At 42.7% G+C, this 23,922-nt stretch overlaps 1 protein-coding gene across 1 annotated transcript in view; it reads left to right on the forward strand.

Annotated features, from left to right (window-relative positions):
- FGGY (FGGY carbohydrate kinase domain containing) overlaps positions 1 to 23,922 on the forward strand; it is a 1,923,203-nt gene that overhangs the window by 1,540,938 nt on the left and 358,343 nt on the right. Inside the window, exons 12-13 of the mRNA XM_086953024.1 lie at positions 8,983 to 9,057; positions 17,993 to 18,113. Of these exons, the coding sequence (XP_086809150.1) occupies positions 8,983 to 9,057; positions 17,993 to 18,113 (196 nt within the window). The remainder of the gene's footprint in view (positions 1 to 8,982; positions 9,058 to 17,992; positions 18,114 to 23,922) is intronic.

The following is a 23,922-nucleotide window of genomic DNA, read 5'->3' on the forward strand; positions in this document are numbered from 1 at the left end:
AGTGGAACAGTATGTTTGTCTTACAGAGCAGTTCACCAGCGTGATTAATTTCATTGAGAGTCAAAGGACAAAGCAAGTTGTGGCCGCACTATTTTAATTCTATAAATGTAGGGACTTGTGTGATGATTTGCCGTGTTCCAAGCATAAGTAGAGATTCCAAATTTTAAGATTTATAGAGTAAAGCGTCCCCGCCACTAGGGGGCACCCTGAGGTTGCTGCCTTATAGCACCATTGGTAAGAGCTGGCCCTGTATAATATAACAACAATTGGGCATTTCTGTACCCACTTTCCTCCAGAAAAGAGGAAGACAGGAGGAGGTGTTGGAGAGTTAGCCTGTGGCTAGGGACACACCCGCCAAGTGGTTCAAAGTCATATGCATCACCCTCAGGCAGATCTATTATTTTAGTCAGCCCCACGTGGCATATTGGAACTCAATAGTAAGTGAAACTAAGAAGTAAGTTAAACTAGTAACAGAATGCAAAGTGCTGTTGCACAAAAAAGCAAGGACTGGCTGATGTGTTACAGCTAACAAGTGCTCATTTAGCAGCTGTGCATGGGAAAAATATAGTGAAAGAAGAGATGCTAAACTATCCTGATCTAAATATTGGAACATGCATATTTCATTTTAGTATCTGTTAGCAGAGAACAGTAAGAAAGCGAATTATTGACATTCTCCCCACAGTGTAATTGTGGCTCTGGGAAATGTTCTATGAACGCACCCTTTATGAGATGATAGGCTATTTATATTGCGTACAGCTATTCCAAGGAGTGTCTCAGTGCAGTTCTAACTGAGGAGTCGGTGAAGAAGAGTTAGACCTGCTTGAAGAACCAGATTTTCAGTAATTCCACTGGATGCTTATTCCATGTAGACATGCCCAAAAATGTTAGCGATCAATCTCCTGCTCTCTGTTGCTGGATGCTATGAGTGCATGCCAGATATTCATTGGTGGATCTTAGCTGTCTTGGAGGGTTGTAGAAGCTGAATCTAATTCTAAGGTAGATTGGTCCTGTATAATAGAGGGCTGCATGTACCAGTATCAAGGCCTAGAATTTAACTCTGTTCCTGATGGGCAACCAATGGAGGCCCTGAAGGTGTGAACAGATATGATTCTGCCTTGGAATATTGAGCAAAAGTCGAGCTGCCACATTCTGGATCACCTGGAGTTTATCCATTAGGTTTTCAGGATGGCCTAAATATAGAGCATTCCCATAGTCTATACGGGATGTAATCAATGCCTGAATAACTGTTATCTTTGCATGGAATCAGAGAAGAGGCAGAAATTTAAGTTTTTTCCTCATTGCATTTCAATTGCGTCTTTGCTAGTCAATAAAAGACTGCAGTATCCTTCATCTCTGTTCCCTTGTTCCATGACAACAGCAACTGTGTATCATCCACACAGGAGATCCCTTTTGCTCCTAATTCGTCTGCTAACTGGGCCAATGGGGTGTGGTATATATTAGAAAGCGTGGAGCTCAGAGCCAAACCACGGGGAAACCCTCTTTATTTACTTCTTGGGGGCTTGCAGACAAAGGGGAATCCAGACCTGTTGGCTTCTGTGTTCTAAAAAAGATTTTAGCCAGTTGTGAGCTTGCCCTTGCACTCCAATATCCTGAAGACGATCTAGAAGGAGCTCATGTAGGATTGTGTTGAAAGCTGCTGACAGGTCTAACATCAGTAGCTACCACCCCAATGTCCAGGGTACCTCTCATATGTTCCAATACCTCTACCAGAGCTGTTTCTGTGCTGTGCTCTAGAGCCTGATTGACTTGAGTGTAGTAGCTTGTTCACTTCCAAGAAGTTCGACAATTGTCTTTTCACCTGCTTCCCTAAGATTTTGAAGAGGGCAGGTAGTAAGGAGATACGCCTATAATTAGCCGGGGAAGCTGAATCTGCTGCTGGCTTTTTCTTGAGTGGCAAAATCATTGCCTGTTTCCATACGCTAGGGACGGTAGCTGTCCTTAGTGAGGTATTGAGAATCTTATTGACCACTTGGTTAATGCTGTCTGCCCCCGCAACTAAATGTTAAGGGGGACATGGGTCTCTAGGGAAACCTGACTTTTAGGGCCCTAGGAGAACAGTCCAGAGAAATAGTTTCTAAGGAGCTCAGCTTTATACTACTCTTAGTAATCTCCTTACTTTGTGATATTGGCCTTCTGTCTACAACCAGTGTCCTACCTGCTGAGAGGCTAGCCTGAATGCTTAAGATCTTGGTAGAGAAAGAGCTTTCAAGCTTTTCACACCATTCAACTGATGCTGCTTGGGAGTAGGTGCAGGGCGATGGAGTCGTAAAGCTCTTAACTATAGAGATCTCTTTTGAGCTATTACCTGCCTTTCCAATTTGCTCCTCAAAGTAAGCTTGTTTAGCTTTAGTTACGGCCACATAATATTCCTTTTGTGCTTTTTTAAAAGGCACTTTGTCCGCTGAGTTATATTCCCTTCTCCATTTACATTTCAGTGCCTTACAATGCTTTGTTCCTGTTATATGGGCTTCTGAAAAAAAGGATTGGAAGGTGTGCTTCTGTGAGCTCTGCTCTGGAGGGCAGGAGCCAACTCCTCTGTAGCATTTCTAATCCAGTTATTGTATTTGAATACATCATCCTCCAGAGAGTCTGATAGGACCGGAATGTTATGTTTTAATAGCTTTGTGAATTCTAGAGGATCTATCTTAATGGCTTTCACATTACGGGTAAACCCGCTTGATAGCTGATCATGTTTTGCTGAGAGCTGCCAGGCAAATCGAATCAAATAATGGTATGACCTAATTAGTGGTTGTGGGTCTTCCATTTGTAATGCCACATTAGAGCAAACTTAGTCCAATATGTGGCCTCCTTGGTGTGTTGATTTCACCACATAAAGGCTCAAGCTGAGCAGATTCATGGACTCTTTAAATTCCATAGCCTCACTGTTGTTTATGTTTAATTTGTCTAGGTGTAAATTGAAATCACCTAGAAAACAAACAATCTGAGTATCTTATGGCTTGGTGTGTAATGGCTTAGTCGAATAATTTTAAAAAGGAGCCAGCTGGTCCCAGTGCCCTATAGACTAAAACTCCTGCTACTGAGTGCTGATGTGATAGGGTAATGCAAAATCCAAAGGCTTCTGCTCCCATCAGATCATTAATCTCTGGACATTGACATCCTCATTGCTCTTTCACGATGACTGCCAGTCCACCTTCCTTCACCCCTTGACGATACTTCCTATAAATCTTAAAACCAGTGCTGCGGCCGCTGCGTGCATCCGCGCAGCGTGCCTACATTTAAGCTTGAGCCCCAGCGACGACTAGAGTACGGAATAACCCAAAAATGGCTTCTCTAGTAATCCGACCTGGAAGATTCTTTTTCTTCTTCCTCAATTGAAATACCACGACCCCCGAACTAGCAGCAACAACACGTAAACAATTAAATATTTTAGACTTTAGTTTTGTGTAAAAAACATAAAAACAAGTTCAGGTTAAGACAACCACAGTTACAATAGTTAACGTGCAGCAGCAAAGAAACACTGTGCTAATCACAGATCAACCTTTGTTTATAAACTTGAGGACCATCTGCTTGTCTTGGAAAAAATGTGGGGTCCCTGGCACCAGTCTTGGGGGTGATTGCACTGTTTTAAGTAAATTCTAAGGAGGGTCAGGCCAGATTCTGCCCTTATCGTATGCCTCCCTTTCTTGCCTACTGAGGACTGGGGATTCTGCTCACAGCACTGTAGGCTACAACAGATATTTCGATTCCCCTTCCGATGTAGGTCAGGTGGACACTCCTATAGCTGCATTCACCCGAGTTATGATCTTAGAAGTTTGATACCTGGTATATCCCTCCTGTGAATCTGTCTTTCTTTATTTTCCCTCTTCTCTATTTTGTCGGTATGGTTCAAAAGAGGTGAACTTTGATGCAGGACTTGGGGGAGTGGGGGCTGTAAAAGGGAAGTTTTGCTCTGGTTGGGTATGATGCAATCTTTCATAAAAAGGAACTTTAGTGATTTAGATCTTATGGACTTTCCAATGCAGAAACTTAGCTCTCATAACTCCCATCATATAGAATTACTTCCTAGAATTATTATTGGTAAGGTTGATTGTCGTGTGTAAGTGTAGCTAATGAAAATGGAGTTGCAGTGTCTGCAATCATATGGCTGGTTCAATAGTTGTTTGTTTTGATACATATGTTTTGGACTGTGTGGTTCAATAAAAATGTAAATGTAAATGTATAGGCATTTATATAGCGCACTACTTACCCGTAGGGTCCCAAGGCGCTTCGACCGCTGCGAAACCCTTCCTGGCTTCCCTGAGAGATGGTCCCTTAATGGGTATCTCCAGGGTGAGACCAGGCATCCCCGGCGGTCTGGTGGGGCCGTTAGTGAAGATGAGGCAAGCTAATGCCCAGAGTTGCCGAGTGTGATCGCTGATCAGAGTGGGCACCGAGGCGAGAGAATTAACGAGTCCGCTGACCCTGGTCCAGAAACCTGCCGCGCCGGGAATCGAACCCTGGTCCCGGGCCGTCCTCTGCTCTCGGGTCTGCCGCCTCTAACCAGTGAGCCACACTACTTCACTCAAAAACATTTGGAATTAAAAAAGTGAGTTATTAATTGGAGGCATGGTTGACCACCACTAGTAATAAAGTTTCTAACTAGTTGGGTACAGGCAAATATTTCAGTACCTTAAACCTGAGCTCAAACTATGGCACAAAGCATAAAGGTTTAACTTAAAGAAAAATGTAAAGCATTTAGAAGTAACAAAAGAGTTAAAAAGTCAAAACAAAAACCAAAACAATACAAATCCCACTCCAATTTATAAAAATTAAGAACATTTAAATCACCAAAATGACTCAAAATCCAATAAGGAGACCTGGAGAAATTAATCTTTGAAGATTTAAGAGAAAAAGTGGTAAGGGTAAGAAAAAGTAACGTTTTTAATAGAAAGTACTATTTACATGTGACCAGGACCTAAACGCAATTTCAAACTGAAGGTGATATATATGAACACACAAACAACATGTATATCTAATATGGTGCAGATGTTGAATGGGTAAAAAATGATCAAGGCATATACTTTTTCTTATGTGCATAAGCTAATTGTTGGATTATTGTGTTACTGTCATGACGGACAAATGAAACTATCTCTAAAGCTGTGAAGATTTTGAAAAAAGCTTGGGAATACCAGCAATATACTTTCCCAGTCTGAGGAGTCTGTTCCTCGCCTAATTTCTGTACCATGCTTTACCATTGGTAATCCAAAATGGATCCCACTAATGTCGGTCCCACACTTGCATTCAACAAGGAGTCTCACGGCCTCACCATATATACTCCCTGTGCACACATCACTCTCTCATTCTCGAGCCCTAGCAAAGCATGCTTGGTGTGGGTCTCCAGACCACAGAGCCATGCTCTGTCAGAACCTTTCACACAACCTAGGCCTCAGCAAGGTGATATGACTGCCGTGCACACTGAGTACTAAGAAAATGTGGGTACTGTTGAAAATTAAATTTGAGCTATTCGGGGCAGGAGTGCAAAACCAGACAGGGAAATCTCCCCATCCAAATAGAGTACAATAAACACCTGCTAATATAATTCATTGTGTGTGTATACTGATTTGGGATTCTTTTAAAATGGTGTTTTTTTCATGAATTGCGAAATGCCATGTAAGACCTTATGACAGCGAACTAGTCTCTTGGGTTTTAGAGGGGATCCTGTGATTGCCATAATTTGCCATCCTATTTAAAGGTTTTACAGCAAAATGAAAGACTTAGGGGCAGATGTATCAAATCAATTTTTAGTCGCAAACATTGCGATTCGCAAAAAAGCAGCGTTTGCGACTAAAAATTCGCTAAATGGTATGTATGAAAGAAATTGCATAGCAAAATTAAGGAATTGCAAAATTTGCGATTCCTTAAATGCTATGCATCAAGCATTCAAAAATTGTGATTTCTCCTTAAGAAATCGCAAATTACCACCAACTTCAAGTTGGTGGTAATTTGCGATTTCTTTCACAAATGCACTTTTTGGCATCTGTGAAGGTGCCATATGGTGCACATACATGCCCTTAGGGTATGTATGTGCGCCATATGCGCACACATGTAAATTTCAGGGGTGCATCAGGGTGTCCTTATGACACCCTTGCACCCTTGAAATTATTCTCAATTTGCGATTCTCAAATTGCGATTCGCAAATTGAGAATAACTTCACATTCATTCCTATGGGCCTCCTGGCCCATAGAAATGAATGGGAAATTATTCCTTAAGTGCGATTAGCAATTTGCTAATCACTATTATGGAATTTTAATAAATCGCTAAAAAATTGTTTTATACACATACCATTTCGCAATTCTCAAATAGCGATTCTCAAAAAATTGCTATTTGAGAATCGCAAATAGGTATTTTGATACATCTGCCCCTTAAAGTTGGCATGAGTCTCAAGTGTATCTCCCTGAATAAATGCTCAAGCTTAGTGGGTCTGTAATCAGCCCATATTTGTGGCCTTCTCTCTGAACCTTTGTACTATAGAGTGCTGCAGTGGTCGAATATTTGGCATCTTTTTCAGGGAATATATTTCACGGAGATTGTTCTTTAGCTAAACATTGAGCAGGCAGAGATACAATATGATTACAGAACAGGTCATGTCTGAAAATCCAACAAAGGTTTGTTTCTCCTAAAAGGAACTTGTTGTTTGAAGGTGCAAGACCAGACATTTATCACCACTGTTTGCATGTTCCTTTTCAGTGAAATGTCTGGCAAGCAAAAGGGACCGGTGTGGGATCTGTCTGACAATGGGGAATTTTTCATTGGTTCCATCAACCACCTGTGGGCACAACGTAAAAGATCCTATCAGAATTAGTGAAGGACATCTGGCATTCTTCGGATCGCCATTGATGCAGAGTGCCTTCTAGTTCTAGCCAAAGTGACGGCTGATTGAAACTTAGAATATCTGGTCGATGTTAGTCACTAAAGACTGGACTCAGAGATTTTTGGGAGTTTGGTGGTTGTTTGGTAAAATGTCTTGTGGGTCTCTTTCTGCCCAGGCTGAGCACTTAGCTTCCCAGAGTTTTCAGCAGAAGGCCACGCCGTGAAGTGACAGGAGTAAATGTGTTTCTCATGGATTGGTGTATGGGTGTATCCTTAGGACTGCTGCTGGTTTAATCATAATCCTCAGATTCTTTACATGATCCCAGAGGTAGAAAGTAGAGCTACTTATGAAATCCATTTTACGAAGAGATCAAGAATGTTTGCCAACTTTACTTTAATCCAGAGTTGGACCCTGGATTAAAGATTAAAGAAGACTCTTCATTAATCCAGCTTCTTCTTTGGAAGCCCTGCTCAAGGAGGCTCAGAGCTCCATCATCCCCTCTTTAGGGACAGGAAACAGGCTATTTTGTTTTGGATCATTTCCATACGCCTCGTCATTTCCCAGGCCTTTTGAGAGCATCTGACCTCTTCATTAGAGAATCAGTGAGTGTGGGCTTTTTTAAAAGTGACAAGACAATACAGATAAGTTGGTTCACCTGTTAATTGAATGGGGTTTCCATTGTCACCTGATGGAGTGCAGATATTGCATTTTCTTTGTGATTTGACATCAACCTAGATAGGTTATAAAACAAATAACATCTGCAGTTGAGCAATTTCTTTTAATCGTAAGTGGGGAAGCCATAGTGAGCGTACACCTGTTAGCATACCATTTTTTGAGGGGAGCAAAGCACACAACATCTGATGTTTAGGGATTCCCCTTTCTTCCTCCCACTGCTACATGTCCCTGTAGATCCTTGAAGTAGTCCCTATCAGTCTGGAAACTCTGTGTGTGACTGGAGTTAGCTATTCTGACCACTGTAAAAGTTGTGTCTGGACTGTTGGTTGTGATCCTGAAGAAAAAGGGGTAGAGAAGTCTTCCTCCCCCTAGAGTCCCCAGGCTGGGCATCCCTGAACGAACTACAGGAAGGAAGTTTGGGAACATTTGAGTATGTCCGCCCACATCAGGGTAATTGCCCTCACCCTACTGGCAGCCCTGAGACGGGACTGGTCGCTTTTCTAAATTTGTGGTGCAAGAGTGGCCTCTAATGGGCTCTTTTAGTAATGTACATAGAGTAACATTGACTTTACATTTGCATTGTTTCCATGTTGTGCCTTTTGACATTTTGATCTTCCTTATCAGAGTGTTAACCCTTCCTGTGCCTTGGGATGTATTCTTTTTTTTACCAAATTCTTATAGTGTTTTTACAGTTTGATTTCTAGACTTTAATGTTGTTATGGTGCTGCTTGGATGCATTACTCATATGACATGTGGGGAAAGCATGAGGCTTTTGTATCATGGAGACCAAGCCTACGACCAAGATTGTTTTTGAACAAGGTACTAGCGGTAGGGATGATGTAAACTCTTTCTCATTAGTACCCAAAGGATGTAGTATTTAGCTTGAAGCAAGTGTTCACTGTAAACCTCTTACAACAGGGCCCACAAAATTCAAGATTCCCGCACCATTGTCTGCAAATGTTCCTCCTTTCACTGCAGAGGGGATTTGCTCAATATCATGTCTACAGTTTAATCTGCTATAAGGCATCTGTTTTTGATGAGCTCAGATTTTCAGAAGTTGATTTTAAGAGTACTGGTCTGTTTATTACTTTGCGTTCTGTAGAATTAAAGTGCATTTTATGTGTCAACCGACGCGTTATAGTAGCAATACTTGAAATTTCATTTAGCACTGATGCAAAATTATCATGTAAAAAGTTCAAATTTGTGTGATCATTCTGATTGCTATTATCTCTTATTAGCGTTTGGAGTTTTGGAACAAATATTGTTAAACTCGCTAACAACTTAACTTTTCTTGTTCACTCATGATGCTTAAGGTCTTTACTAAGTATTCTTGCTATAATTGTTTCCTAAAATGAATGCAAATATAGAGCAGGAGGTGGTTTGCCATAGAGGAGAAGATGTTGTGTGTTTTTGTTTTGAAACACACAGGGGTTTTGTAAGTTATAATAGTTGACTATTCTCTTCTTCTTGTACAGATGGTTGGACTATCTTTGTCTCAGGGCATCGATGACCTTGCAGTGACTTACCTTGCCACAATTCAAGCCATTGCCGTGAGTCAATTCGACCATTTTGGACCGAGTGTTACAACTGACAACTCTGCACGCAACTATGTTTTCCATGTTTACTTTTACAAAATGTCTAAACTGAAGATTTGTTTTGTTTTTCATATATTTTTCACCATTCAAGAGGTAAAATAACTCCAGGATAGGATGTCATCTTTAAAAACGCCAGTTGTCTTTCTTTTTGGCAAGCGCAAACATTACGATGGCAGGTGGGCTGCCACTGACCGGTGGTTGGTGGAGGTCTACCTGCTATCCGGGGCATCGATCCGACTACTGCATTACAGTGCATCCAGTCGGACCAGCAGAGGTCGGGTGGTAGGACCACTGCCTCTGACAGGATCAAAGATCCCATCGGGACGGCGGTTGGATTCCTAACCCTACAAGGGGGGTGGTGCCTGTGCAGGCACTGCCGTGGGGATTAGGATATCCCTTTCCGACTCCCTGTTCATGGCACCCCCACAGTCATGAAAAGGCAGACGGAAAGGGACTTTGGGGGGCCCAAGCAAGCCTCCCGAAGGCTGTTGGTAAGTGGCCCTTGGGGAACATGTATTGCCCCCACCCCAAACATCCTTGAACCATGTGCCAGGCACTTTATGGTGCCTGGCACGCTGTGAATGGAGCACCACATGGTGCCTGGCACACGGTGCATAGATGTGCACAAAGTGCCTTTTTTACTGCAGCTGGTGCCGCAGCCCTTTTCCTGGGTGGAGCACAGGCTGCAGTAGAAAAGAGCACTTTACGACTGCCTGCACGGCGGTCCTTTCATAATAGGGCCGGTGGGACCACCTTGTTGGACGGTCACCTGCTCAATATGATGGCAGTCGGCGGGCCAGCCGACCGACATCGTAATTAGGGCCGAAGTTACTGTGACTTTAAGGTAGAAAGAATTTACACCTCCCCCTCAAAAAAATCTGTCCTATTGGGCATCATTTCCTTAAATTCTCAAACATGCGTTGACTAGGGCCCAGAGGGGGGTGCACATATTATGGAGTAAGTGCACTTGGATTCACACTTGGATGCCCAGTCAGTGACCATGGAAGCTTGCAATGTCAGGTACATGTTCGTGTATTCCCATTTGATAGCTGATAAAGTCTGGACCTGGGGTGTAACTGCTCATGGAAATGTGCAACTTTTGACATATAATTGCATTTGAAACGTATGAATTTTAATGATTCTCATTCTACCTAAATTTGCATTTCATGTAGGAACAGTAGTGTTCTGAGTGAAAATCCCAAAAGAGGGTATTTTGTCTAGCAGGGTACTTGTATGAATGTCCTTAAACAGTACATTCTTTATTAAAATCTTAAAATGTTTCTTACATTCGTAAGCCTGTAACTTCTGAAAACAAGATATTTATCTGAAAATGGAAAATGTCCTGCGGTAGGCAACCCTTTTCAGTATTTGAAAACATTTTCCTTGACAAGAACATCTGGGATGGTGAGGTATGTACTCTGGAAAACTACGTGCTCGAGTCTGCAGAGAAATAGACGTCCTTATTCAAGTTCAAAAGATCTTTATTCGAATCACAGGAATTCATAAAAGCACATATAGAAGTATACAATCCATAATAAATAAATAACAGTAAGATAAAAATCAATCAACAATAGTGCAAAGTTAGCCATCCATCGTTTTGCGAGCGCGGACTGCAGTTTTTAGAAAAGTGCAAGTGCGACAAATTATCTCCTCATTATCTAGTGCAAGTAACAACTGGTAAGATTGGTCCAGGGTAATTGGTCTGAGTTTTTTAAAATATGGAATTAAAAACCATTTAATATATTTCAAGTAAAAATTACAGGAAAAGAAAAAGTGCAAATCATTTTGGGTACTTAGCCCATTACAAGGGCAGCTTATTTTGTCCAAGCTTGATTGATGGCCCAGGGGAAAGTTTAACAGATATCTAACGGAACCGGCCCTTAGTCGAAACAACAAGCTTCTTTCCCATTGAGACATAGATAGGGTTAGGTACAGAGCCAAGGGGTATCTAGGAAGTTCCATATTCAAATACCTGGCAACTGTAGTTTTTCTAGTTTCCTGCTTAAGTCTGTCTGCTGAGTAAAGTGCGTATAGTGCTTCCTTTAATTCAATTGTCTTCACCATATTAACATTGCTAGGATTGGAGAATATCGTGTCTTTCCCTATAGTACATAAACTGTTGTGAACATAGGAAAGCCATGGGATCTTCCTCCCCCTATCACAGCTTAGGCAATCGGTTATTATGTCTTGTGTCAAAGTAGCCAAGTTATTAATCCATACCGAGTGCCAAAAAAGCACCGGCCGTGCACTAATAAAGTCAGACACAAAATGTAAATTTAGTTCGGTGTGCAGAATATAGTTAGGAGTAGAAATTGGTGTACTTAATAGTTTCCTACAAAACCGATTTTCCTCCTGCTGTATATGGCTACTGTTTCCAGTGCCCCATACTCCGGCCGCGTAGGTTGCTACAGCACACATTGCAGCTTAAAGATTCTTACAATTGCTTTTGTGACACCTGATCTTTTGGGTCTGGGGTTACTTAAAATTGAGTTAGTAGCCTTTGAGAATTTGCCCGTGGCCCGGGCCATATGCCCGGACCACGAGCCATTCGTAGCAAAGGCCACCCCCAAATACGTAAAAATATGAGTTGCAGTAAGTTTTTCTTCCCCAACCTCTATAGAATTCAGCTGTCTCTTCCCTGGGCCACTTGACATTATAAACGATTTGTTAAAATTTACCCTCAGATCTAACTCTTCCATAAATTGTGTAAAACTTTGTACTGAAATACGCAGCGAATTCGGCGTACGTCCCATTAGTACCGCATCGTCTGCGTAAAGAAGGGTGGGTAGGGGTTTAACATTTATTATGGGTACATCTGGGGTGGAGTTTAACAAATGGTCACTAAGGCCGTTAATATAAATAATAAAAAGCAGGGGTGCTAAAATGCACCCCTGCCTGACTCCCCTTTCTATTTTGATTAAACCAGATAATTCCCCGCCCATTCCTATTCTCACTCTTGACTTTAAATCAGTATGTAAGAAAGCTAAAAAGTGGACCAAAGTGGCATCTAATCCATAACCCAATAAAATGGACCAAAGCTCGACCTATTTACTAAGTTGAAAGCGGATGTCAGGTCCATGAATGCTAAGTAAATCGGGGCAGAGCGAGCAATGTTGTACTTATCAATAATCAATTTAAGGTTAAGACATTGTTCGACCGTGCAGACCCTGCTTCTAAATCCCAATTGGCAGGGAGATAAAATTTCACTTTCTTCTGTCCACGTGATTAACCTGTTATAGATAACACGACCCAGTATCTTTAGAGTGTTATCTAATAACGAAATAGGTCTGTAGTTTACCGGGTTGGACCTGTCTCCCTTCTTGTGTATGGGGACTATTATACTGGTGCCCCAAGTAGCAGGCATCTCTGCTTGTGGTAAACTATTGAAAACATTTACGAGGATTTGAGCCCAGAGGTTTGGTTTCCACTTGATAAGATCTATTGGTAACCCTTCGGGTCCGGGTGCCTTATTGCCTAGGCTCTGAGTAATTGCCTCTTTCACTTCCCCTAGGATTATCCCTAAATTGTTAGTCTGTTCAGGGGTGGCATAGATAATATTATTTGGCGGTGGGGCATAAATTGTTGCGAAGTTTAATTCCCAGGTAATACTAGCAATAGTACAACTGATAGGTGTCAGTTGTTGGCCCATGTTCCTGAGTTTTTTTACTGCGGGCCAAAATAAATGATTACATTTGCCTCCTGCGGTTTTGGCGAGGATTTCCCAACGTTCACCGAGGAGCATACCTTTCCGATTGTCTATTGCTAATTATAGGTTTTCCTAGCCAAAGTGACATTCGCCCTAACTCGAGGGGTCTCTGTAAGGGCCTTACGCAGATTCCTATTTGCCACAGAACACTGGTGATCAAACCATTTCGGATCTTTTGGGTCCCTATGCGCTGGCACAGATAATAAAGATCTGACCCTGGAGCAAATTTTGATAAAATGTGTAATGATTTCATGACCACTTGTTGACGTGTCTACACATAAATCAATTGACATTTGCTATTCCCTTAACAGGGACTTAGTCATTTGTACTTTGTCTATGCCCTTCCATTTTAACCTTAATCTGTCCGTACTTACACTTATATCATTTGCCCCCTGTAAGGTACTATACACAGGTTGTGGGGCTGAACTTAGAGTTACTGTTACTGGGTTGTGGTGATCAAAAGCTGTTGCGACGATTTCCGCTGATAATATACGATCTGCCAAGCCAGGGGAAACAAAGATGAAATCAATGGTTAAGGTACTAACTCTCCCTCTGTGCGTTGGGGCCTGTTGCATTTCAGACTGCTGACCGTGGTCCATAACATCACTCATTATATGCTCGTTTAACAGGGCTCCCAATTCACTTCCTCTCTGCTTAGCTAGGTCCTCATGTCTTGTTCCCATGTCCCATGTATTTTTAGGGAGTTTGGCATTAAAATCCCCGCCCAGAACAATCTCCAGGCCTTCACTCTTACCACAGCTGTCTTCTAGGTTAGAAATCAATGTAAAAAGTTCTATGAAATTCCTGTTTGGAACAGAAATAAAATCATTGTTATAAAAGTTAATTACAAGGAAGGAGACTTTCTGCTTATATTCAATCACTTGTATATTTGGGTTGATGGTATTTATGATCCTATGGCTCCCCCCTGCCAAGATGCTGAACCCAACAAACAAGACCCCCACTGGCCGGCCGAAGCGTGACCTACGTGCCACTGTATTAAAGCAATGAAACCCATCAATATGCAGGTCAGATTCTGCCCAAGTCTCTTGAAACATTATAATGTCATACGAAGAAATAACGTGGGTCCAATCGTTGTCCATTAGTCTAGGCTTGAGTCCAGCAACATTCCAGCTGAGGATTTTGAACACATGGTCATAGTTCCGCTCTGTTGGTAAGGCTTTCATAGGCGGGAGAAAACGTGTATGCAGATCTTGTACTACATCTTTTGGGTCGGATGAGCCAACCTCTGCCACCAGTTCCCTTTGGTGTCTCTTAACCCCCTGCCTTATCCCTGAAGTACATAGTGATGGTATGGGTGTTCCGTTATATAGGGCTGGAGTTAAGGTTAGAACAGCTCCAACATTACTCTTGCCTACTTCCCCATTGCCTACTTCAAGATTTTTGGGAGTTACAGGGATCGGAGTTCCCTCGCACCATCAATCCACACCTTCTAAACCCTCTTGTACATATAAGGCATCATAGCGGTTATGGGTTGGGACTCTATACTGATTGTCGTAGGGGCCAGTATACCACCTTCCTTGTGTGCCGAGGGTGGGCATATAATGTTGGGCCTTGGGGGATGGTGGATAAAAATAGCTCAGATCAACTGATTGTATCCTGCTTTCAAGTTCACCTGCCCTCCAACCAGTAATGTGATTGACCACACGGCTATCTTTGAAATTTACTATAATGCAATTACCTTCCTGGTCTTTCTTCCGTTATCCCACCCAACTTAATCTACGGATAATACGTATTTCACCATGTAGGAATCGAGGGATCGGCCTATGTCTATTTAGCCAATGGCTAACTTTGTTTTTTAGCTCAAAGTAATTTTCTTGCTTCCCTTCGCCTAGAACTGGGACACCTATTAAGACCACAGTGAAATGGAATGACTCCGGGGGCAAGTCGATGCATGTATGTTTGGTCGCCAATCTTGCCCTATTTTGTTGGTCAGGTTGGCTCAAATAGTTCTTACCCATGCCCTCTACTGCCCTTCTGTCCCCACTCTTCCCATTAATTTCAGTAATTCCTATCTCTTTTGTCTGGGCAGCAGTGGATAGCTCTGTCCTCTCAGCTCCTAAGATTGCTGGGGGGTTGTTTGTTACATCCCTGGACCCGTTGTCAATTATTGCGGACGATTGAATGCCTTTTGCGGGCTTTTGTGTTTTTGATGCTTTTACAGGGGTCTTTTTAGCTTTGGTTTGGACTGCTGCGCCTTAGTAGCGATTGGAGTGTGTGTGTGTATCTGTAATAAATTTGTATGTTTCAGCAGCATCTCGGTATTCTACAGCGAGATTTTCTCTATATTGTCAAGTTTCTCACCTATCCTCTTTACCCTTTCATACATTGGTAACATCAGTGATTTCAGCAATTGTTCCATCTTCGAAAAAAGCCCCTCATTACAGTTGGTATTTTCCAAAGCATGGCCTGTCGGTTGTGATGTATTAATGTCAGGGCCTATGACTTCATGCATGATTGTCGGTGGGCCTGTAATTTCCTGTGTGACTATTACTGGAGTGAGATCTGTGGTTGTTTCCGTTTGCTCTACACTGTTAACACTCCTTGGGGCATGAATCTTATTTCCTCCCTTTCTAGGTGGAATTTTGTTTGGAACGACCCTTTGCTTCCTACTGCCTTTAGGTTTATTAGTGACTTCGTTATTCCGTGTGTTAAAGAGGTGAACTGTCCTAGTGAAGCAATGCTGTGATTGCCGCTGTGCGGTGTTCCTGCCCAGCTTCATCTGACATGCTTTACAGTAGCAAGGCATTGTAATCCACATTTAAATAAATCTGCAAGTATTCTGGTGCTTTGCAGCTGGGTTATGAGTCACAAAAAGAAAAAACCTAACATGACATGACATGTCAATTTCAATAATAAGCCTAATCAAGACTTCCCGCACAGTCAATCTGGCCAAATGACCATAGTCACCAATTTTTGCTTGTTTCCTGTCGTACTTTACCATTACCGTAAAGCTTTCTGACAACCAATGCCCAGGGCTGTGATGCACTACGTCAAGAACCTAAATAAAAAGTAAACCACAGCTCTTGGAGCTCCCGTGAGGGATGACTGCAGTGTGAAAACAGTGAGTGAAAATAGAGAACATTTAACTAGAGCCATAACAAAGAGGCTCAAGAGCAGGAGAACCCCACACCCATTCATGATTGGCATCTTGGGATGTCTGGCCAAAAGGAGATTGGGGGTCGGGGGCGAGGCAGGAGTTACTAGAGAACGAGAAAAGGGAAGGTAGACATGTTCAGAGATGAAGGCTGTAATGTGTCTGTTCAGCACATTAGAGAGCCCACACACAATATGTTGGGGCCTAGCAAAGAGATTTTGTGAGCTACAGATGATTTACATCAACGTGGAGGACGTTTAACTCAGTGTGAACCATGCAGGCAATTAGATGGTTTATGCCAAAAAAGACTGTATGAAGGCAAAAGTTCATAGGCCTATGTCCCATGTTAGAGGAAAAGACTGAGGGGGTGAATAGGATGTTTTCTTACAAACTGGCCACAGAAAATGGTGTCATGGCAGATTGAAAAGTCAGAGTGATCTTATGAAGAAGGTTGGCACCAGTAAGGAAGGGAACATTCTCAGAGCAGTGCATCTTGCCGTGAGCTACAAAGAAATGGTGCAATTGAGAATGTGGCATGCGCTGTGATGTGTGTTACCATAGATGGCAAAACCAAGGAATTTGTTGTTCCTGACACTTTAAAAGGGTTAGCAGTCCTGTGTGATCCCCAGCAGGGATCCCATAGTGAGAGATATCATTGGAAAGGGGAGATTCTCCTTTTTCCAACAATAGTCCTAATATCAAAATTGGTGAAGATATAAGGAGAGCGCCCAATGCAAATGCGCCGACTCACTTTACTTTCACTTTCAAATGAATGACATCAGCACGCCATGCACAGTGATCGTCATTGGGGAGGACGTATCAGTAGCCCTGAAGAGGTAAACGAGATTTGTCACATAATGACGCCAGACAAATACAATTATAAACATACACTTCAGGAAAGAACGTATATGAACGTTTTTTTAATTATTCCCCTAAAACAGATAGCTTGAGGACCTATCTGAGAGTTTGTCATTTGAAGGGCATGCATTTGACACTTTTTGCCTCCTGCCTTCTACTGTCGTCACACTCTGCTCGCTAAGCAAAAATAAACAGTTGTCCTTGTGCTCCCTGTCTCCAAGCCGAGGCATCCCTGTGGTACTGACAGGTGCCAGCTACACTGTTCACGACGGGAATGCATAAGGCTTGGTGTCCAGTGAGCCTCGTAGGCACTTATGGAAACTCTTGCCCCTAATTCAACTATAAGCCTGTGCTGGGCCAGCTGTAGGGCAGTACAACCTGTGCGGTCGCACTGGGCGCTGAACTGTGGAGGGGGGGCTGGTGGAGAGGGCTGATGGGGGGCTGGTGCTGTGTGTAGCAATAACTTATGATTAGAGAGATGAGGGGCACTTTTGCACGGTGGTAGTGAGAGAATCCAGAGAGGCGGTCATGGGGCATAGGGGTGCCAAAAATGATGGTCGCACCGGGCGCCACCAGCCCTAAAGCTGGCCCTGCGCCTGTAGAAAGGGCTGGGCTTATTCTGAGAAACTAGAGTAACTTTGCTTTGCGAAGTGTTTCCCTCGCATAGAACACACAGACTCGTCTTCGGATTGTGTATTTTGACAGAAAGCTTCAGCTGGAAAGTTGTTTAGTTTAATAGATTGCCGAGGTGACGTTATACCCGAGATCTAGGCCCTGCTACAGCAATTCATGTATATGATGGATGAGTTCCGGGACAGTTTAAAAAGTTACCTCTTATAACTGTTTACCTTGCAATCCATTGTCCTTTCATGTTCATGCCTCGCAGCCCCTGATGCGCTGGAGCCTCCAGCACTCAGCCACTGCTTTACCGAACCTGAAGAGAGGATGTGGCGTAAAGGTCAGAGCCGCCGACTTTGGAGCTGGGGAGCCTGATTCCAGTCTCCGAGTCGGTTCAATATAGCTTAATCTCCCCGTGCCTACCACAAATGGATGTATCCTTGTGTAACATAGCTGATGCTCATGTAAAGCGCTCCAATAGATTCGGGTCGAGTTCACGATATATAAAAGTGCAAAGAAGAAAAACAAGAATTGCTAAAAATACTTGAAATGTATCTGCTACGCTGACTGTCATGTCTTTGTTTGCTTTTCAGTTGGGGACACGGCATATACTGGACACAATGCAGACTGCAGGCCACCGCATCAACACGCTGTTCGTCTGTGGCGGGCTGAGCAAGAACCCGCTCTTTGTGCAGATGCACGCAGACATCACTGGTAAGCAGGGCAGAGGATGTGGGAAGAAGAAAGTTAGCCAGTTTTGTTTTCATAGGCGGTTCAAAAAACTTTGCGTTTGGAAAAACAAATACTGCTTCTCCACAGAGCGCCTTTACGTGGTTTGCCAAAACCGTGTGGCGTAATAAAATGCCGTGCCCTAAAAACATTTGAATGCACGCTTTTGCACTTGGTACTGTGTCCCAAAGCCACGAAGGATTTCATTACGCAGACAGCATGTTTGTCCTCACATAACTTGAGGTTAGGTAGTCCAGCTGGCTTCCTGAGCTCTCTTCATGTCTGCTATGAATATGTTCGATAAGATGTTCTACCAAAAGATCGATTTTTTTCGTATTGAGCTACATTTACACTGACAGCACAATATCGACTATAAATGTATCTTCAAGATTGGTAGATGTGGGTTTAAGAATTGTAAATCAATAATCCCATATGGATGCTTGCCTTGGCGATATCTTGGAAGTCGATATTCTGGTCACAATGTAATTGCAGGTAGCTATTACTGACCGCAGTATTTTGGTTTACATTTATTTAGTAAGGGTGAATATTTTGATTCTCAGTTTTTTGAAAAATTAGTAGGCTAGCTAAACACATTTCCAGAAGAGTGAGAGAAGGAGGTTGTAGGTCTCACCTAAACAATATTTATTTATATAACTTAAGGTTCTAGTAACATTCTTTCATTTAACCTTTTAGCCATTTGCTCTTTTGGGTGTAAGAGGTGGGCGACTGGTCTTGGACCCAGGTAAGAATCACAGATGGGAGATTTAGGGTAGCTGTTGTCTTACAACACCAAAACCGGCCCTAAAGGTCTCCACTGGGTGCAAATATGGCTGCTCCGCTCTACACCAGGCACTCGCCAAGCACCCCCCTACAAGTGTCCAAGAAGGAATGACACGTAGACTCTTTTTGTATTACCTACACCTTCTGATCAGCTAGGACCGCTTTGTGCCCCCTACCCCCACTCTTCTCGCACAAGCAACGTATTTCCCTGTAACCTACAATGCTGAGGGGCAAACCTAGTTGAGAGAGTTCAATCGCTGAGATGTTAGAACAGTCCACATCAAGAAATGAAACACAACGAGAATGTGCTTCCCACAGAGGAGTGAACGGGGGATCCCTTGTCACAAGAGTATATAAAATCGTACTTCAAGGCTTGCATACGAGAAATCCAGAAGGAGCTGTCCGATCTTGGTACTAGATTAGATATTCTCAGGTGAACTACAGACGCCTGGACCGAAGATCAGGAGATGCTGTGGTGTAGAGTTCAGGCCCTGGAGGGACAAAATATAAAGCCACAAACAAAGCAAGAGGACTTGGAGAACAAAAACAGGTGTAATAACGTACACAAAGGAGGTATACATGGAGACGCAGAAGGGGAAGACATCGTGAGCTTTACCAGAGAACTCCTCAAGCCGATCAGGGGTGAGGGTGAGGTGCTACTCCTTAGGCTGGATCGTATCCACAAAATAATTTCCAATTCAGTTAGTTTGGACAATGCTCCAGATATTGTTATGCAAGTACATTTTTCGAGGATATAGAGGCCATTGTGGGAGTTGCTAGAGGAAAGTCTAAACTTCTCTTAGGAGTTGCTAAGATTCAATTATTCCAAGACTTTTCACTCTTAACTCTCAAAAACCATACAAACCTTAGATCTATCACAGACCTAGTAGACCAGAAAATTAGTTATCAGTGTGGTCATCCCTTCAGCCTCATGTTCCAATGGAAAGGGTAGCAGTGATTTCTAAGATCCCTCTTTGCATTAGGAGCACTCTTAGGACTCCCTCGGGAAACTGACCATTCTGATGCCTTCTAGAAACATCCTACAGGTCAGCCCGATCACCGTCCTGAATGGCATACAGTACCTCACCAATCTTGCCCTGGAGGAGGACCAGAAAGATCTGCTGAAGAACAAAAGCAGACATTATCTCTCATCTGAAAAACATGAATAGAGAATCGCCGCTGTATCGAATGCATATTTGCACTTGATACACCTTGGGTAGAATTTCTTTCCATTCTGGGACTAGGAGCAAACCCAAGAGAGGGTAGGGAACTAGCGCGTCACATTGAACACCTACGATTTCAAACTGCCTTGCACTCACCAATGCACCAGGCAGATCCCCCCCCCTCGAACCCCCCCCCCCTCTCCCAGTATTGCCATCTCTTGCTTGGACGGGGATGTTTGCTTTCACCCTGTGTCTTCTGTTGTTTACTGTTTTTTTCTCCTTTAATTGGGAGAGGGAGGGAAGATGGGATGATGGGGAGGCCACCTTTCATTTACTATAACCCATCACGCTAACCCTTCTCCAACACCTAGGGCTTATCAATGACTGGGGATGCATTTCCACTTAAACTCCCTAACTAAACATGCAAGGTTCTTAACAAAGAACGTCTTATATGGTTCGATATCCTGGACCAGGACCCAACATCATTTTCCTGATGGAAATTCACTTACTCCCAAAAGACCAACTTTGCATGTGTCACCCCAAATACCCCCATCAATGCTAGGTATCCACAAGCAAAACAGCAGGATGGCCATACTCTGTAAATCTCACATGGATCAGAATTTCAAGTGTGGACAAGTAAGGGAGATATTTGAAAATGAAAGTCCAATGCAGGTGAACAACACTGACCATACTAAGTCGTTAAACCCCAAACTCAGGACAGAATCCTTTCCTTCGCAACTTAATCAGAGACCACTCCACTCTGCCCAGGGAAATATAGTACCATGTGGGGATTTTAATCTCGTTTAGGACTCCGACTGGGACACAAACCAAAATACAAACTCTGGGACCTGAGCCATGTCAGCTTCCTGCAAAGAGTAAATGGGTAACCATGGTGTGGTGGATGCTTGGTGATACCTACAGTCTGATGTTAGAAATGATTCCTACTACTCATAGTTCCACTCATCATATTCCCGCATTTATTATGTTTTCATCAGTCACTCCCTGTTCTGCTTATTACATTCTGCCCTGCTATTGAACATCTCCATCTCAGACCATGCCCATGTGGAAGTCATTTTGCGAGGCGAGCCTCAATCACCCCAGCAACAGTCATGCTGGTGTATGAAACCTAAAACCCAGTAAATAGAGCCACAATTAAGACAGGAATCAAAGATTACTTTTCTCTTAGTACATATTGCAACACTTCCTCATGCTTTTATGGCTTCTATTAGGGGCACTCATTACTATTGAAATAAATAGAGCACACATGACGTGCCTTCTGGAACAAAGCCTGCTGCTGACATTAAAAACCCTGATAAACAGGATTAACAGACCCCTTCTAAAGAAAAATATGGCAGTTGGCTAGCCTAATAGGGCAACTCTGAACACATAGAGTAAATCTGGTGGAAAGGTCCCAGTACTTCTATGACAAAGGAGACAAAGCTGGTTCTCTACTTGAGCATAAAATAAGATTGCAGAGGATGAAGTGACATATTGCTAAAACTATCACACAAACTGGGCCCTGGGTGGTAAGAGAAAAGAAGAACTAAGGGGCATATGCATCATCCGTTTTTTTAGTCACAAATGCTGCAATTCGCAAAAAAGCAGCGTTTGCAACAAAAAAATCGGAAAATGCGATGTATGATTAAAATCGCATCGCAAAATTAAGGAGTCGCAAAATTTGCGTTTCCTTAATTTTGCGTCCGCATTTAAGGAATTGCAAATTGCGATTCCTTAAATGCTATGTATGAAGCACCCAAGTTGTACGATTTCTCATTAAGAAATCGCAAATTACCACCAACTTGAAGTTGTTGGTAATTTGCGATTTCTTTCACAAATGCACTTTTTGGCATTTGTAAAGGTGCCACGTGGAGCACATACATGCCCTTAGTGCATGTATGTGTGCCATATGCGCACACATGTACATTTCAGGGGTGCATCAGGGTGTCCTTATGACACCCTTGCACCCTTGAAATTCTTCTCAATTTGCGATTCTCAACTTGTAAATCGCAAAATGAGAATAACTTCCCGTTCATTCCTATGGGCCTCCTGGCTCATAGAAATGAATGGGAAAGTATTCCTTAATTGTGATTCGCAATTTTCGAATCGCAATTAAGAAATATTAAGAAATCGCAAAAAAATCGTGATTTTTTTACATACATCCCTTTTTGCAATTCTCAAATAGCGATTTCTAAAAAAATAGCTATTTGAGAATCGCAAATGAGGATGTTGATACATATGGCCCCAGGACTCTTTTTATAAGTTTTATTGCTCTCTCTGTAGTCAAGGATATAAGCAAAAATAGTCTATACCGGCACACCTTGAGACAACAGGACCCCTATTTTGCACCCTCATAGAGAAGTACTTGAGACAACATATACCTTGGGTAAGCGATCCAAGTGTTGCAATCTATGCCTTTTGGGAAGGTTCAAGGCCCCTTCAGGTTCCCAGTGGAATTTGAAAGAAAGCTTTTCCCCCTCTTACGAGAACATATGACTGACTTGTTTCCTTTATGCAGAATTCGAATCTCACTCCAAACATATGCGAAGCCGAAGTCACCCTTAAACATAAACAGGCAAAGACCTGACTGGCTGCACTTCCTACAGGCCTTTTGCCCTTCTTAGCACAGATGCAAAGATTATCACAAGAAATGGAGCCTGATCAAGTTGGCTTTACCCAGGACCGCCAAGGTGAGACAATATTAGGATACTTCCACACCTAGTTAAGAAAGCGAATAAACATGGTTTCCCGGCCCCCGCCCTAGATGTTATCCCCTTATACTGAGAAGGTGTTTGACCAGGTTAGCTGGGCTTTTCTGAATGCCACTCTTGCTAAAATTCAACTAAGTCCCATAATAAAAAACAAGATCATGCTGTAAATACACCCCCACAGCAGTAATTAGATAAATGGCCAGTGCTCTTGCTCTATTTCACTTGCAAGGGAAATCAGACAACCACACCAGCTACACCACAGTGTGAATGTATTTGGCATGATCTACTACTCACGCTAAAAGATCCACGATGATAAAACTATTTGATAGCTTTGAACAGGTCTCTTATTTTAAGGGTACCAAAGAGAAATTCTATGTCTTTAACCTTGCAACACTTAGTCAGGTTAATCCTCAGATAGAGGCATTAGTCCTCTTCCAATGGAACAAGCGCTCCATCTTGGTCTTAACCATTTTGTGGGTGGATGGACTCGGGCTAATAGGTACGAATATCAGCAAAACATATTGGAAAATGTCAAACGATAGTGCCCTCTTTACCTCTTGTGTTTGCAGTGCATCAATATAATAAAAAGGAGTGTTCTACCCAGCATTCTCCACTTATTTCAATCCGATCCCATTTCAAAGGCAGACTTTGATAAGTCACAGAATAGTTAAAAGAATTTATATAGGGATGGAAAAAGCCTTGTACCTTCATTAAATTCTCGATGCTTCCGAGTGATAGAGTGGGCCATGTCTTAGATTACAACCAGACTGCACATCTGAGCTTTATCACTGAGTGATTAGTGAGGGAGACTCGTAAATCTTTCTTTCATATTGACCAAACAGTGGCTCCCCGGCTACTTAAGGACTTGGCCTGGCTCCCACAACTCCAGAGACCTAGCAGTGCACATATTTCCACCTCCACCAAAACAGTCTTAGATATTTAGGACTAAGTGGAAAATAACAAGGGAGGCATCACATTTCCATTACAGAACACCTCAAATTCTCAGAGGGCTACTTTCACCTTAAGAATGGCCTCTACAGTCTTTCCAGAATGGGTTAAGGGTGAAGGATGAATGCCGGACACCGAGCGGCCTGTTCCAGGGTGGAAATATATAATCATTTGAACAATTCAAGCAGGAATTCC

The sequence above is a fragment of the Lissotriton vulgaris genome, chromosome 1_1 (assembly GCF_964263255.1).
Source record: "Lissotriton vulgaris chromosome 1_1, aLisVul1.2, whole genome shotgun sequence".
NCBI lineage: Eukaryota > Metazoa > Chordata > Amphibia > Caudata > Salamandridae > Lissotriton > Lissotriton vulgaris.